Raw genomic sequence first — 17,452 nt, forward strand, 5'->3', positions numbered from 1 at the left:
CGAATGTTTATAGCAGCACAATTCACAATTGCAAAGCTGTGGAAACAACCCAAGTGCCCATCAATTCATGAGTGGATTAATAAAATGTGGTATATGTATACCATGGAGTACTACTCAGCTTTAAGAAACAGTGGTGATATAGCACCTCTTGTATATTCCTGGATAGAGCTGGAACCTATTCTACTAAGTACTCAACAATGGAAAAACAAGCACCACATGTACTCACCAGCAAATTGGTATTAACAGATCAACACCTAAGTGGACATTTAGGAATAACATTTGTCAGGTGTCAGGCAGGTGGGAGGGGGAGGAGGGGATGAGTATATACAAACACAATAAATAAGATGTGTATTGTTTGGGGGATGGACACGCTTGAAGCTCTGACTCAAGGGGGCATAGGGGGGGCCCATGGACAATATACGTAACCTCAACACTTGTACCCCCATAATACGCTAAAATAAAAAAATAAATAAAAATAATAAAAAATAAAAAAAAACCTCGAAAGAGGTTGAAGATTACTGAGGTGTTACAGGTCCAAGTTTAAGCTCTTCAGAAATAAAGGCACCAGAAAAAAAGACAAAGAAAATGATGAAGAAATTCTCAGTTAATTTTAAGTAACCATTATCTTACAGACATCAACAAACAGTTGCAGATAAGACAGATTCAGAAGATTTTGTTTCCAAAACTTAAAAACATCCCCAGATGCTGGGTGAGGCTTTCAGGGTGTGCTGCCTATGTCAACATGGCCAGCCCGCCACTCTTCAGGGGCCAGATTCACAATTCTGCTCCATGACACCTGCTTCAGGAGCCTACAAGGGAGTCTCCTGTAGGACAGGAGCTGCTGCTGGGAGTGGAACAACTGCTCCACGCTCTCTAGGAGGGCTACGGCCCAGCCCTGGCACAGGGACACTACTGTCTCAGGCAAACATCCCAACAGTGGCCCTCACCGTCCACTTGGCTCAACTCTCTATTACATGGCACTGGATGTAGGAAAGTGGGTCAGTCAGGTGCCAGGTGAAAAGAAAAAGGGATGCTGTTCCCGGGATTCCAACCTGCTATGCTTCTAATTATCAATCACAGTTGATTTTTCTAGAACAGTTACTTTTAGTGCTGACTCAGATACCTCACACCCAACCAGAGCTGTCCCACCTTACACTGGCTTGATGTAAAAAGTACCTCAAGCTGGGGATCCTGGACATCTTACCACTTAAATCCATAAACCCCTGGCTTCTCAGTTTCTTCATTTGTGAAAAATAAGAACCAGGATGAACCTATCCATTCTCTGAAAGGGCTGCTGTGAGGGTCAGATGTGAAGACTGCTATGGAAACGCTTAGGTGGTCATTTGAAATCTACCCATTGCCCACAGTATTCTCCAGATTGGTCTGTTTCTGTTGGCTTCTGAGCACATGCAAACTAAATGAATGTTCCCTCCATTCTGCCATCCACAGCCACTGATGAAACTTCTACACCCTAAGCTCTGTCTCTACCTTGATGGGCAAGCACCACTGATCAGACCTGCCCAAGAAGAACTCTCATACATTTGATACCTAATCTTTGGTGTGGTCACCTGGGGGAGCCAGCAAAGTTATGCTGAAGTTATTTTTCCCTTTGCACTTTCATGAAAATAGTTCCTAACCCAATTGTGGGCAGTTCTGTCTTGGCCATCTGGCTTGGAGAGCTGGATGCAGCCATTTTATTAAGTTCTTCTCTCACCAGGGATGCCTGATTAGGAAGGTTTGGCCGTCTCTTCCTAAGAGTAGGATGTCAACACAATTTGTTAGATGTTTTGGCAGAGGAAGAGAGAGAGAAAAATTAGTTTTCTAAAAGGTTAGACTCACCGTGTATCTTGTCATAGGGAGTTACCCTTTTTACTCTTTAATAAAGGTCTTGCTAATATAAAAATACCATAACTATGTATATGTTTTCCCTAAGTGTGTCAGTTTTGAAACTGAACATCTCTGATCAAATTCTATATTCCTCAGGAGTATAGGAATAGCCCCACTGGGGCAGACCTATCCACCTAGGTCAGGGTCCAGTAACCAATGGAGCCCTTTCCCTAAGATATGCCAGGACCATCCACCCCCCATTATGTCAAGTGTTAAGATGAGGCAGAGTCTGGATTCTACTATAGCCACTATGGCCTTGCCCTTCACAAATAAGTTCTCACCCCTGAAAAAAATCCACTTGCAATCCCTGTCCATATCACCTCTTAAATGCCCATTTTATATAGTGCTTCTTGTATTTGTCCTCAACACAGTCATACAACACTCCTCATTGAACTCAAGCCCCATTCACTGTTTCATAAATTCGGATTGTGCTCTCTTTTTGGTATTTGCTTTTCCATATTAAAGACTCCTACTCTTCTGTCTGACTTGGTTCCCTTTTGTGAATCTTGACTAGCTCTATTGGATCTCTTTGATGGCATGAACTGAACTGCTCACAGTATAACTACCAAGGCACAGTGCAGTTTTACTTAAAGATGGAATGAGCTGGGCACACTGTAATCCTGTAATACCTGTAATCCTAAGAACTCAGGAGGCTGAAAAGGGAGGATCACTTGAGGCCAGAACTTGAAGACTAGCCTGGACAATGTAGTGACACCCCATCTCTTAAGAACAAACAAACAAAAAAACTAGCCAGGCATAGAGGCTGAGGCAGGAGGGTCACTTGAGCCTAGGAGTTTGAGGCTGCAGTGAGCTATGATCGTGCCACTGCCCTCTAGCTCAGGCAATAGAGACCCCTATATCTAAAAAAAAAAAAAAAAGTGGAATTATGTATTGCTTTGTGTTCAAAGCCTTTTTGGTAAAAAGAGTAAACCTGGCTGACATCCTTGAAATCTCCAACTCTCAGATTTCTTTCTTTTCAAACACAAGCACACCTACTTGCTCTCCCTCTTTTATGGGCAGAGTCTGTATCTGTCTCTTGGATTTCCTTTTCTTAAAGGCACCTGCTTCTTACCAGCTCTTTCTCTCTCTTATAACATCTATACCCTGACCACATGTTTGAACATGTGCTGTATGCCCAACCACATTCTACTTCAGTGATGCTACTTTTCCTTAATAACTATGAGGTAGGGAGCATTATCCCTACATGTGGAGGAGGACATGGGGGCTTAGAGGTGAAACAGCTTGCCCAGATCATAGAGCAGGTAGAACCAGTATCTGATGCACATTAGGCCAGTAACCAATCTGGAACTCTTTCCTTGAAGTAATCTGCTGCCACAAGCCAATCTGGAGACCTTACTTTAGATAACAGAAAGATACTAAATAAAATCTGCCTTAGCCCTAATCACTAAGGAAGTGTTCCTCCTGTAGAGAACTGCAATAGATCCTGAACCTTTATTTCCTTTCTCTAAGTTAACTACCTACCCACAAAAAGCCAACATATTAGTCCCATAGAGACTTAATTTTTAAATATTTTTTCATGTGAAACTCCATCAAGTGAGTTTAAAAAGTTATTCTATCTAGCAGTTTCCTTGCATCCACTTGCTTATGATCCCCTAAAGAACTTTAGTCAGTCAGTTAGAAATCTTATTACCACCACCACCAACAGCATTAGGTTATTTTTGTGTTCAGTCAGTACATCATCATTGGCTTCACTTGTTTGCCTGGGTTGAGCACTGAAATTCACTTACTCCAATTTTGTGTGTCTTATTTCTAGTACTTATACACAAGGATGACAGTTTATTCATCTAGCCTTTCAGCATTTAAAATAAAATTATAAGGAAACAATGGCTTTCCGGCCCATAGTAACCAGAGTTCCCATTTTTGTTTCAGAGTTGTGTAATTCTTTATTTAGCCAACCAAGTTTGGGCCAACCATATTGCCTCTGTTATTCCCAAGCACAAGTTACCCCAGGTAGGGAGCCCCTCTCTTCCCATGACGCACAGAGCTGAATGCCTGTTGCTCACAGTACGCTCATGCCTGGAATACCCTTATTGTTTCTGCCCATCCAAATTCTATTCTATCTGAATCCGGAGCTGGACTAAAATCCCATCTCTTTCATCAGCCTTCTTGGACCTCACTGTTCTTCCACTGGCTTCTTCCTCTTCTAGAATCCTTTAATAATTACCTACATCATTCATTCCACACATAATTCCCTCTGAAATGTTTACATTTTCTCATTTAACTTAGCATCTGGAAGGCAGGGACCACAACATCCACTTTCCTGGAAGTTCCCTTCAGTGTCAACAATGCAGAGTGTGGACATGCAATTAACACTCGTTTTATGCATCAGGACAATCTTCCTTATGGAATCCATGGCATTACAAGAACATTCCCTCTTCCAGGGGCTCTGGCTCTCAAAGCTCCAGGCCAGTGACTCCTCTGAGATATTGCCACCATGGGGCTGCTAAGTTGGCCTGTGACAGAGGTGGGTGTATTTGTATTGTGAAGGTAGACATGCTATGCAAACACTAACCCAGGAAGAGCACTCTGATGTATAAACTCCTGAATGGATGAACAACACTGCGTATAATATATCGCCTTCTAAAACCAAATATTTTAACCATCAGTACTAGATTTACCAGAAAAGTCACGGACATTTTTCCAAACCTAAAGCTACATTTGCCTATAAGAATCATACCTAGAAATACAACTACTTAAAGAAACCAATCTAGCTAGACCCAGGTAATGAACTTGATGAAAAAGCTAAACAAATCACCAGAAACTCAGGTTAAAACACACACATTCTTCCCCTCAGTGTGACTTCTTATATGGCCTTATGTCAGTTTAAAACACTTGTGATTAATGGTACTAATTTCCTCAGCTTTAGGACAGATCTGGTAATAAAACTTTATTATTGCTAGCTCTACTAGAGGGAAATCATCTAGTTTTACAAAAGAGGACAGAATAATAACTTTTATTAAGATAAATAAAATTTTAGTTTTCACTGTATACCTCATTAATGAACCATAATGACATACAGCATTAAAAGAGAATCAAACATGGCTCTTTAAAAAGGAACTGCTTATGGAGCTGGGTAAAGAAAGATGTAAGAAACTATCGCAATGTAATTATTATATTAAGAAGGTGATGAACTCTAGTTCTTACCTGACTGATTCAGGTCCCAGGACAGTTGCCCAGGACAACTTTTGAAAGAAACCGCAGCTTTATTTAGGTAAGAAAACAGAATGGTATGCCATTCTTATATACTACAAGATGACTGAACTGAGGCTCCCTAGAATATTCTCAAAGCAGCTCAGACTCGAGGTAACACCCAAACAAAGGCAAAGTGAAACTCTTGGTGAGTACTACTCACTGATCTTCTGTTCCGAAAAATTTCACAAAGAAGCATTTCTTTCCACGTGGTTTCTTCAAGTCCTTAGGTGGATTAACAATCTGGAGAATAAGAGGGGGAAAAAAGGTTTGATGGTAGCACAGCAGCCTGCTAGAAAGTAATTTTCAATAGCTCTATGTTGGTAAGAAAAAAATGCAACAAAAGAACTATGTACAAAAAAGGACCCAAGACCTAGTATGTGTCCAAACCTAGGACTTTCCTACTGAGATGTGTGGAAATGAGCAAATATTCTACAAGTTCCCTATATTTAACAGGTAGCACAGTACTCAGTAGACACAATATCCCTTTTACTGCAATGGCCCTGTTCTACAAGCAGTTAAAACTAAGATCAACATCATTTCTTCCACAGTGTGACACTGTCATTACAGAAGAAATGTATAGGACACTTCGAAATACTTCTTGTTCAGGAAGAGTTGAGACAGGTAAGTGAAAATAAAGGACAACTGAGCACGGAAAATACCATATTGCAAATAGTGTAAAGACATTTCCTGGGCTCCTAGCAATATAAAAACAGAACATTTGGAAAGCTATGGTAGGTTTCACCTCATGCAAAATCTGGAATGCCAACTTCTGCAAAGATGCACTGGAGCAGCACATATGGTAACATGGAAAAAAGAGTTAAACTTAGTTGGGACAAAAATACTTTGGCTTTTCACTAACCTACATTTAGATTTCTCTCTTCCTGGAGAATTAATTTTCTTCTCCTTTTGTTAGATGTAAGCATAAAGCCAAATTCAAATTAGAATTGATTTCTGGGGTTAAAAAATGGCAAATCTCTGATTCAAGAAGTAAGGATTTACTGCAGATTAAAGATCTGGTTTATAGTGTATTATCTTTTCTAAAATAACTGACACTAGAGAAAACAAAATTCTAAATATTATTTTAATAGGCCTAGGTTAACTCAGTGCTAGAAATAGAGGGGACTGCATGTTATATTCACCATCTCCTCAAACTCAACTTCAGATATCTTCCTTTAGTAGCAAGACACTCACCTTTCCTGGCCAAGGAGGATACCGGCCGAGTTTACCCCTAGAGAAAACACAAAAAGTCACCATTTGCCCTGGAAAAGCCAGTCCATCTTCTTCAACCCACTCAATACACAACTTATTTTCCTAAATCTCTTCTGGCACCCTCAAGGGTCAGAACAAAGGCTGGCAAACAGTTCTTAATCTGGCTTCCACAGCTGGGCCCAAGACCTTAAGAAATAGAATGCATTTCCATTTCTTGAAATGTATACGTATGTGCATAACTTATGTGCATTCTTCTGTTGACAAGGAATACAGAACAACAAAATGGTCAAGAGTGATTTGTCTAAAGCTTTGCAATGACAGGGGCGGGGAGTTTCTGTAAACACAGACTTCCCTTTACTAAGTCTGGTATAATTCAACAGGAGACCAGCACGGCTTTGACAAATGCTAATACAAGCCTCCCTCTGGGAGGAGAAACAAGCTACGCAGCTCGAAGGAGGCGGCGACAGTCAATCTTGGTTCCAGTGGTTGTCTGGGACACAGAAGCAGACCACGAGTGGCACCCAAGGCGGCACTGGTCACTGCCAAGCCATCAGTTGCAAAGGAGAAGTCTCCTCTCCGTGTCTTCACGGGGCAGCGCCAGCAGTCCGGTTTCGACACCCCCGGCCGAGCCGCCCGCACGGGTCGGTTCCATCGTTTACGAAGGTTTGGACGGACTTGCCCTAGCGAGATGGCCCCGCAGGTTCCCCGGCTCTCCTGCTTTCCGGGAAGCGCCAGCAAGACCCGGGACCTGGCGTCTGCGGAAGCCGGGCTGCACGGGGGCTCCCTTTGCAGGAGCCACCGGCGTCTGAGCCCCGAGTGCAGCCCTCCCTCGGGCGGCCTCATAGCCCGGGCCCGCCGTGGCCACCCTCGGCCTCAGTCCCCCGGGGCTGGACTGCCCCTTCCGCCCGGCGTCGCTCGCAAGAGCCGGCACCTTGTGTTCCCCTCCTTCCGCGGCCTGGAGCGCGTAGAGACAGCTCCGGGGCTGGCCGCGAGCCCCGCGCCCAGCAGGGCAGCTCCCCACAGCGTCTCTGTTAGCCCGGCCGCCTGGACTCACCACACCAAATCGCCGAGCCGCAGACTCACAGCCGCCATCTTACCACCCAACCACCGCCGACGCACTGGCCGCCGGGAACATCAGGTCGCCCCGGCACCGCCCATTGGAGTGCGCCCGGCCACGTGACGGGGGCCGGTTGTCATCGGCCACGCCGATGCCCTGACGTCACCGCGCTCGGCTGAGATCATTGGCCGGCTGGGTGGCACGTGACGCGGGCGCGGAGGTGTCCGCGCGCCGGAGAGCTGAGGTTCCCGGCTCCTTCCCCCTCCCTCCGGCTCGTGACAACGAAGCGCCAGCGGTCTGAGGCGGCGGCGGCGACGGTGCGGCCAGCCGAGCGCCAGAGGGAGCCGGCCTTGCGGCCCGTCCCGCTCCCGGGCCCTGGACTCAGTCCCCCACCCCCTCGGCGCTTCCGTTACGGCCGTTGGTCCGGCGCGGGCTCCAGGGCCATTCCCGAGCTCGAGGCGCCGGCTGGCCCCGTCGCTGCGCCCGGCAGCTGCCCGGACGGACCTCGGCGCGGCCTGGAAGCCAGCGTCCTCCCGAGCCTGGGGCCCCGCGCCCGGCGGGCTCTGCTCGGCCGCTCGCAGCCCGGGAGGCCCCGGTGTTTACGCTCGTCCGTCCCGCCGCCTGGGTTCTTTGGAGAGCGCTTCTCGACGGCCGGCTTCCGGAGGCAGCGTCCGAGCGTCGGGTCCCGCGCGGCAAGTTCTCCCAGGGCGCCCGGTGGCCGCCCCGCCGCTGTGCCCCGAGTTGCTTCGCGGACTCCGACTTGGCATTTCTCCGCTTCCTCCTGGGCCGGCGCGCGGCGCGGCTGACGAGGCTCCCCCGGGCCATGGGCCGCGGCACGGGCCGGCCGCCCGCCCGGAGGCATGGCTCGGGAGCTGGCCGCTAGCTGTGCCGCAGCCCGGGATCCCGGGTCGGCATGAGGACCGCCGCGGGGGGACGTCTGCGGCCCGCGTCGGCGCTCGGGACAAAGGTGCGTGTCGTGGTCGGGACAGGGTCCTCTCGTTAGCCTTGCTGCGGTTTTCACTTTAGAAGAAGTTGTGACAACAGGAAGACAGACGCCAGGCATAGTGTGTGGCACCTTAAAACGGAACCATTAACTGGGAACTAACTGCAGCTGAGCACTGTTAGCCACTGCCCCAACTTCAGTAGACCAGGTAGAAACAAAATTTTACAAAAATCTCAATCCAAGTTCCAGACTCCAACGTGTCTGAGTCGAAGGTTGAGGGAGTCACTGCCTGTTTGAAAAGGTGGCGGGTCCACACGCATTTCCTGGAGGCATTGGGTCACACCAAGCGTTTGGTTGTAAGTTTTTTGTTTTTAAGCGTGCTGGCTTGTAACGCAGCCTGGTTTTTCTCTGGAGACCGTTTTCCCTGAAGTACCGCGAATTAGCTGCAGGGACTGTTATTTGCTCCATGTTTGTGTTTTTAAGACAAACTGATTTTTAAAGTGTATTTAAGGCTATGAGAAATGATAAAATTCAACATGTCACTAATTTTAAAATTCTGAGTTGTTAAAGAATTGGATGATATTTTAATAACTTAATAAAGGCCGGGCGCGGTGGCTCACGCCTGTAATCCTAGCACTCTGGGAGGCCGAGGCGGGGGGGATTGCTCGAGGTCAGGAGTTCGAAACCAGCCTGAGCAAGAGCGAGACCCCATCTCTACTATAAAGAGAAAGAAATTAATTGGCCAACTAATATATATAGAAAAAATTAGCCGGGCATGGTGGCACATGCCTGTAGTCCCAGCTACTCGGGAGGCTGAGGCAGCAGGATCGCTTGAGCCCAGGAGTTTGAGGTTGCTGTGAGCTAGGCTTATGCCATGGCACTCACTCTAGCCTGGGCAACAGAGTGAGACTCTGTCTCAAAAAAAAAAAACCAGGCCCGGCGCGGTGGCTCACGCCTGTAATCCTAGCACTTTGGGAGGCCGAGGCGGGCGGATTGCTCAAGGTCAGGAGTTCGAAACCAGCCTGAGCGAGACCCCGTCTCTACCAAAAATAGAAATAAATTAATTGACCAACTAAAAATATATATACAAAAAATTAGCCGGGCATGGTGGCGCATGCCTGTAGTCCCAGCTACTCAGGAGGCTGAGGCAGTAGGATCGCTGAGCCCTGGAGATTGAGGTTGCTGTGAGCTAGGCTGATGCCACGGCACTCACTCTAGCCTGGGCAACAAAGTGAGACTCTGTCTCAAAAAAAAAAAAAAAAAAAAAAAACCTATTAATAACTTAAAAAATGACTCTTAAATCACCATTGCACTGAACCTATAGGCATTCCTATTAAAGTCAGGAACTTGATGATGAAGAATATATTGTCTAGCCAATGCAATAAGACATGAAACAAAAACAAATGTAATTTTTCATAAAAAAGAAGAGAAAATTCTCATTCCTGTGGATGATAGGACTACCTATTTTGGGGGAAAAAACAAACCATTAATATGTAAGAATTCAGTAAAGTGGCACTCACTCTCTGGATAAAAAGGAAAGACTTCGGTAAAGGGACTAATTACAAACTCATGCATAATTTAGTTTTTCTGTGGTTAAAAGGATGTATTGACAGTGACAAAATATACAATTCTGGGAATAACCTGAAATACAAAGGAGGGGTAGCATTTTCTCAGTAACATCAGTTGAGGAATGTTTCTGTGTATAGAATGCTATACTTAGAACAACGCACAACTCATTAATGTTGCGTTTTTAAATACTTAACTATGGCTGGGCACTGTAGCTCAAGCCTGTAACCTTAGCACTCTGGGAGGCTGAGGCAGGAGGATCTCTTGAGCTCTAGAGTTCGAGGTCAGCCTTGAGCAAGAGTGAGACCCCTGTCTCTACTAAAAATAGAAAAAATTAGCTGGGTGTTGTGTGGTGGTGCACACCTGTAGCTACTTGGGAAGCTGAGGCGGGAGGATCATTTGAGCCCAAGAGTTTGAGGTTGCTGTGAACTAGGCTGACGCCACAGCACTCTAGCCAGGGCAACAGAGTGAAACTCTGTCTCACAAAAACCAACCAAACAAACAAAAACTAGGAATCAAATAGTTATTTTTAAGTCTTTTAAGTTTTACTCACAAATCTTGTTTTATTTACAAATCTAAGAATGTGTATTTAAAAATACATAAATGCTTGAACTTTGACAAATTAAGGCACAATTTTGTTTGTCTATTTGAGACAGAGTCTTGCTCTGTTGCCCAGGCTAGAGTGCTGTGGCGTCAGCCTAGCTTTCAGCAACTTCAAACACCTGGGCTTAAGCAATCCTACTGTTTCAGCCTCCGGAATAGCTGGGACTACAGGCATGTGCCACCATGCCCAGCTAACTTTTATTTTTTTTTTTTCTTTCTTTTTTATTTTTTGTCAATGACCAGTGGAAGAAACGCTAACTTTTTATATGTATATTTTTAGTTGTCCAGATAATTTCTTTCTATTTTTAGTAGAGCTAGGGTCTTGCTGGTCTCCAGCTCCTGACCTTGAGCGGTCCTCCAGCCTCAGCCTCCCAGAGTGCTAGGATTACAGGCATGAGCCACCATGCCCAGCCTAAGGCACAGTTTAACAGATTAAATTCCCTTGATCCTTTTTACAAAGCAAATTAAAGTTTCTTAAATGTTTTGAACTGCATTTAAAGCTTTATGTTTTTGATTCTCTCAAATATTTCAAACTTCTAAAGAGGTGAATTTATAAACCTAATAGTAAAATCTTTCCAAGGACTTAAGCTACCCTTATAAGTCTAATAAACATGTAAATGTAAGGTTCTTTTAAAAATGCAAACACTTTCGAACTTATTACATTTTCTTAAGCATTTCGGATTAAAATTGTAAGTCTAATGTGTCATTCTTTAATATATTGGATTGTCTTAAATGTTTCAGACAGCTTAGTAACAGCAGCACATTATGATGATAACAAAACAACCCCAAATCTAACTTCTAAGTGTTTATTTACTTTATCCTCTAGTCCTCTTTCTATACCTCGTCAGAGTTGCAACCTCACTTACACAATTGAGAGGAGCTGTTTTACCATTTAGGTGGATTGAAGCTGCAGTCTCTAAAACTTGGACTGAGATAAAGTTATGTTTTTAAATTACTGCCTAGACATGGACACTAGGACCTGGTTGCCACTTCCAGAATGACCTTCCTACTTTCTTTGGTTAACTTGTCTGATTCCCTTCTTATAGTGAGACCGTGCCTGCTCATCAGTGGCACACCTGTAAGCCTCCAGCTAGGATTTATTTTTACAACCCAGTGTATCACAAGTGTCCCAAGGGCCTTAGAGGTTTCTTTTAGGGAAATCTCAACATCTTGGTATGTGATGGTAGATGGTCTTTTGCACTGCCAGTCTGCTTTACTGCTAATCACTTTGCTGCTTGATTAGAATTATTTTAACTCTTCATATTTAGATACTTTGTTCTTTGAACTTATAGATTGCAATTTTATGTCATAATGGGAAGAATGAATATTGGGTATATACAAACACATCTACATATATATAGATATATATGATATATACAAATTTTCCTGAATTCATATTTGTAATTTATTTACAATCAAAATACAATGAACTTTATTTTGGAACCTGTCAAAATAATAAATAGGCTGGAATAGCCAAGTATTATTTTAAAAAGAATAATAAAGGTGAACTTTTAATTTGAGATATTAAAATACACCATAAAACTTTTCGAACCACTGCAGTACTAGTTGAAGAATCTCTGAATACTGGATTAATATAACAGATGGATTTCAGAAATAGACTTTAGACATCTACGGTGTTACTATATGATATATGCCAAATCAGCAGGTGAAAGGATTATTTAGTGATTGCTGGAAGAGACCAAATTCGAGCCTTTTCTCATACCTTATAGGAAATTCAAGTTGGATTAAAGAGTTAACTATGAAAAATGTATCTGTAAAAGACTGTATAGGGAAATTCTTTTATAAGATCTGGTTGGAGAAGAGCATCCTGGGCATAAAAGAAATGAGAAGAATCAGGGAAAAGAGCCTAATTTTGACTGCATCAAAAGTTAACATTTCTTTCATCATACCTCATTCTAAGCAAAATAAATAGCAAAACAAGGAAAAGACTTATAAGAGATATGTTAGGCATTATACATTTGTAATGTTATAACCTATATATTGATATATCAGCCTTTTCAAGTCAATAAGAAAGTCACAACATATTCACCCATTCCCTGATTGCAGGCATTCAGATTGCTTCCATCATTTTTTTTTTCTGCAAACAAGGCTGCAGTGAATATCCTTATTTATTGGTATGGTAGAAAGTTCGCACAAGAATGCACTTTTAAAAAGTAGAACACAAAATTATACACGAAGTATACACAAAATATATGTATATTGCATGTATTCGCATATTTATATTCTGTAAATATTTGAAATTCTGGGATTAAAATTCTACTTTGACTATTCCCAAGTGACTTTGAAGGTCTTTGGCTTGTAATAATTTGTTACTTTGCCAAGGCCAGTGTTTGGTGATGGGAGGAGGGTGCTCAGGAGCTTGTAACTTTGTTCATAAGTGAGCCTAGCCACACCCCTCCTGAACTATTGGTTCTTTATTTATTATCCCAGGGTAGGCAGTACTTTCTGTTAGCTGATAAAAGCTTTGTCATTGTGAAAGTTGGCCCCAAGTGAAAGTAAACTGCTGGTGATGAAAATAAAGACGTTTTAAGAAAGATTATTCTCAGCCAGAGGAAAAAAAGCATTGGATAAATTAAGTGGAAAATAAATTTTTTATTGGTCTTTGCAATTTTGAGGATTCTTTTTTATTTTTATTTTTAAAAAAATTTATGAATGTATGTATGTATTTATTGAGACAGAATCTCTGTTGCCCAGGCTAGAGTGCCGTGGCATCAGCCTAGCTCACAGCAACCTCAAACTCCTGGGCTCAAGCGATCCTTCTGCCTCAGCCTCCCAAGGAGCTGGGACTACAGGCATGCGCCACCATGCCTGGCTAATTTTTTCTATATATTTTTAGCTGTCCAGCTAATTTCTGTTTTTTTTTTTTTTTTTTTTAATGGACACTGGGTCTCGCTCTTGCTTAGGCTGGTCTTGAGTTCCTGAGCTCAAATGATCCACCCGTCTCGATCTCCCTCCCAGACTGTTAGGATTATAGGCGTGAGCTACCTGGCCTGGCCTTATGTGTTCATTTTTTTTTTTTTTTTTTTTTTTTTTTTTGAGACAGAGTCTCGCTTTGTTGTCCAGGCTAGAGTGAGTGCCGTGGCGTCAGCCTAGCTCACAGCAACCTCAAACTCCTGGGCTCGAGTGATCCTTCTGCCTCAGCCTCCCGAGTAGCTGGGACTACAGGCATGCGCCACCATGCCCGGCTAATTTTTTTTTATATATATATCAGTTGGCCAATTAATTTCTTTCTATTTATAGTAGAGACGGGGTCTCGCTCTTGCTCAGGCTGGTTTTGAACTCCTGACCTTGAGCAATCCGCCCGCCTCGGCCTCCCAAGAGCTAGGATTACAGGCGTGAGCCACAGCGCCCGGCCTATGTGTTCATTTTTGAGACAGGGTTTCACTCTGTTGCCTGGGCTAGAGTGCAGTGGCATCATCATAGCTCATTGCAACCTCAATGTCCTGTGCTCAAGAGATCCTCCTGCCTCACTCTCCTGAATAGCTGGGACTACAAGTATACCACCATGACTACTAATTTTTCTAATTTTTGTGTAGATGAGGTCTCTTGCTCAGGCTGGTCTCAATCTCCTGACCGCAAGCAATCCTCCTGTCTTGCCTCCCAAAGTGCTAGGCTTACAGGTGTGAGCCACCATACCTAGCCAATTTTGAGGTTTCTTAAGGCTTTGTCAGCATGGGTTCTTTGAGGTCAAGGATCTAGTGTAGATGCATAGAAGAAAAGACTGGAAGGAAGTGTGCTAAACAGTGACTAACTCTGATGGTATTTGGGGTGGTTTTCATAAATTAAAAAATTTCAGGATGTTATTTAAGCAGAAAAACAAAAAATAATTAAAATAAATTCAACAATGGATTTTTCTTGACAGTGAAGTTCTTTCTTTTAAGCTTCTGTATTTTTTGGTGAAATGGGATCTGAGGGGAAAAAAACTTAAATTCTTTATAATTAGAAGGAAAATTATTTTTATCATCTTTGACCTTGCCCTTCTTTTCAATGTTAACAGAAGCCATGCAGTGACACCTGCTAAGACTTATTGGTAGCCATGTCGGAGCCCCACAGGGTCCAGTTCACCTCTCTCCCAGGTTCTCTGAATCCTGCGTTTTTGAAGAAGTCCCGGAAAGAGGAGGTTGGGGGAGCAGAACAGCATCAGTACTGTGAGCCGGCTGCAGCAGCTGTTCGGATTACACTCACCCTCTTTGAACCAGATCACAAACGCTGCCCAGAGTTCTTCTACCCAGAGCTGGTGAAGAATATGCGAGGGAAGGTAAAAGGCCTTCCACCTGTAGACAAGGTATACTTCAGTGTTCTCAGAGGCACTTTCCAGGCCTAATGTCATTGTGTGCATATGGACTTCTATTGTGAGGAAGCAAAACTAGCAAGGCTTTGGCCACTTCAAGATCATATCACTTGCTCAATGTGCACTTCAGTGTCCCCAGAGTCACTCTGCAGACCTAATGTACAGATGTCAGTGTGCGCACATGGTACTTCTGTAGTGGGGAAGCAAGACTAGCAACACTCTGGCTGCCCGAAGATCGTATCACTTACCCAAGGCAAGCACGAGATTTGCTGGTCTTGCCTCTGTGCATGAAGGGAGAGAATTCTTTCTAGAACCATTCTCCTGATTTATGCCAGAGAAAAATGTATGGTACATATAAAGCTAATTTAAATGATGGCTAATTAGTATAAATTAACAATAAATTTTTCATGCCTAGGTTATAAATGTTACATGTAAGTGAAACTAGTCCCTGACTGTTCCAGTGTTGGAATTCCATGCTAGACATTTTCTTTTTCCAAGGGAATCTTGCTCTGCAAGATTCTAAGATTCTAAGGACAGACAAGAAAAGACACAGACTGTTCATTTCTTCTAAGCAGTAATATTTTGGGTAGTTCCTTTACCTGGATGGAAAAGAAACCTGTTTCTGCCTTTTTAAAAACATTTTTTAAAAATTTTGTTTTTTGCCAGAATTGTGTTACAGCCTTAGGATGTTTGAAAAATCAGTTTGATTTTTAAAATGTTTTTTAAATGATCTATTTTCCTGACAGATTAGCTTTACTTTTTCGTATGGAACTTTCAAACATACACAGAGGTAAAGAACATAATGTAAGCAACATCCATGTGCCCATAATGCAGCTTCAGCTATTACTGTTGTTTTGGTAATTCATTAACACTTTAAAACTTTTTATTGAATTATGTACATAAGACTGCACTTATGACAAATGCACAACTTGATGGGTTTTCACAAACAGCACACCCATGTAACCTGCACCTGGGTCACAAAATATGTTTATAGGACCCCAGAAACCACCCTCCTGCCCTTCCTGAACACTACTCCATACCTCACAGGCTGCCACTATCCTGATTTCTAACAGCTTAGATCAGTTTTGCATGTTTTTGTATATTATGTGTAGGAATCATACAGTATGGGTAAGAGCTAGGTGTAGAGCATTTTTAAGCCCCTACTGTATACCTGTGCTCTATGCTAGGCTTTGAGGAAAAGGTAAGTGGGCCCCACTACAACATTCTGCTCTCTAGAGTGGCTCTTAGTGAAATGGGGATGAGGCTAATGCCTGGCTCACGGGGTGTTTTAGGGTAGAATGAGATCATGTTAGTGAAGTTTCTATGAGAGTGCTTCAGTGCCAGGTGCTGTCAGTCTCATTCGGGGTTGTGCTGTTTAGCAAGGGGAGTATGCTTGGTTAGAAGATTTACCCGCTTTTCTTAGCTCAGATAAAAATGTGTTTACCTTTCAACAAGCCATGATTTGGGGAAGTGAAAAGAATTAAGAATAAATAAAAAAAAAAATGTGTTTACTTGATTGAGATCTGATTGCTGGAATGGAAACCAATGAATCTGTACCGAGGGTCAGCCAGTTACATAAAGGCCGGAGGGCAGGATGAGAAAGAAAGAATTTTAAATCTATTCACAGTCCCTTTTCTAGTAGGAAGTGTCCTCTTCCTTGAGAGGAAGAGAAAGTGGCAGTGATAGGTTATTTATAGGCTCAAACCAAATCAGAAGATGTTTAGTGAAAATCTAGTTCAGAAATTAGAACCTCAGTGCTCTGATTTTATGTTTTTTTGGGCTCCAGATGCCCTTCTCCATTGTAGAAAAATGCATGGAGCACATAGAACTTTGGATCCAGTTTCAGGGGATTCATTCCTGACCTTAGGTTCAGAGCTCCTAAATTGTGGATCTACTCTACAGTGTTAAAAGTATGGTTAAATCTGACACATTTGTGTATAAATTAACTTGTCATGTAATCCCTACAATATGAAGGCACTGTACTAGACACTGAGGACTCTACAAAGGTGGAGAAGACACTGTACCAGTCCCAAAGCAACTTGTAGTGTAGATGTTTTAGGAGACTTGTACCAACACAGGTAACAGAAGTTGTGGTGTGGTCATCGTTTAAGTCTGGAACAAATACAAGCCCTAGTGGGCTTGGACAGAAGAGAGCTTACATCCTGGATGCCATGTTTGGACAGAGCTGGATCTTCATACAGTCAGGAAATATTAGTTGTTGGAAGACTACTGTTTTGCAGGGCATTAATGATTACACATTGAATCCAGTGGTGCTCAAGATTGGGATTTTTTTTTTTTTTCCAGACAGAGTCTCACTCTGTTGCCCTGTCTAGAGTGCCGTGGTGTCAGTCTAGCTCACAGCCACCTCAAACTCCTGGGCTCAAGCGATCCTTCTGCCTCAGCCTCCCGAGTAGCTGGGACTACAGGCATGTGCCACCCTGCCCAGTAATTTTTTCTGTTTTTGGTAGAGACGGGGTCTTGCTCTTGCTCAAGCTGGTCTAGAACTCCTGAGCTCAAATGATCCACCTGCCTTGGCCTCCCAGAATGCTAGGATTACAAGCATGAGCCACCACACCCAGCCAAGATTGGAATTTCTTAAAATTATTTTAACCACTCAAGTTAAATGTGATCATTGTAGAAAAATTAGAAGATCTGTACAGAT

The 17,452-nt window shown here is 43.3% G+C and overlaps 2 protein-coding genes across 9 annotated transcripts in view; one reads left to right on the top strand and one right to left on the bottom strand.

The window, feature by feature from the left end:
• GLYR1 (glyoxylate reductase 1 homolog) overlaps positions 1-7,485 on the bottom strand; it is a 36,429-nt gene extending 28,944 nt beyond the window's left edge. For 3 of the 5 annotated variants that reach the window (XM_075995059.1, XM_075995058.1, XM_012743697.3), the window contains exons 1-3: positions 7,364-7,458; positions 6,292-6,328; positions 5,261-5,340 (exon numbers count right to left, since the gene is read on the bottom strand). In XM_075995059.1, coding sequence (XP_075851174.1) covers positions 5,261-5,340; positions 6,292-6,328; positions 7,364-7,401 — 155 coding nt within the window. In that variant the 5' untranslated portion in view covers positions 7,402-7,458. Of the gene's footprint in view, positions 1-5,260; positions 5,341-6,291; positions 6,329-7,240; positions 7,340-7,363 lie in introns of those variants that run through there. The other 2 variants (XM_012743695.3, XM_012743698.3) reach the window with 2 other exon arrangements.
• UBN1 (ubinuclein 1) overlaps positions 7,465-17,452 on the top strand; it is a 40,057-nt gene continuing 30,069 nt past the window's right edge. For all 4 annotated transcript variants that reach the window (XR_012913477.1, XM_012743690.3, XM_012743692.3 and 1 more), the window contains exons 1-2: positions 7,465-8,333; positions 14,497-14,784. Coding sequence is in view for 3 of the 4 variants with exons in the window: in XM_012743690.3 (XP_012599144.1) it covers positions 14,536-14,784 (249 nt within the window). In the remaining variant the exon portion in view is untranslated. The remainder of the gene's footprint in view (positions 8,334-14,496; positions 14,785-17,452) is intronic.

Source organism: Microcebus murinus, chromosome 19 (assembly GCF_040939455.1).
Source record: "Microcebus murinus isolate Inina chromosome 19, M.murinus_Inina_mat1.0, whole genome shotgun sequence".
Lineage (NCBI taxonomy): Eukaryota > Metazoa > Chordata > Mammalia > Primates > Cheirogaleidae > Microcebus > Microcebus murinus.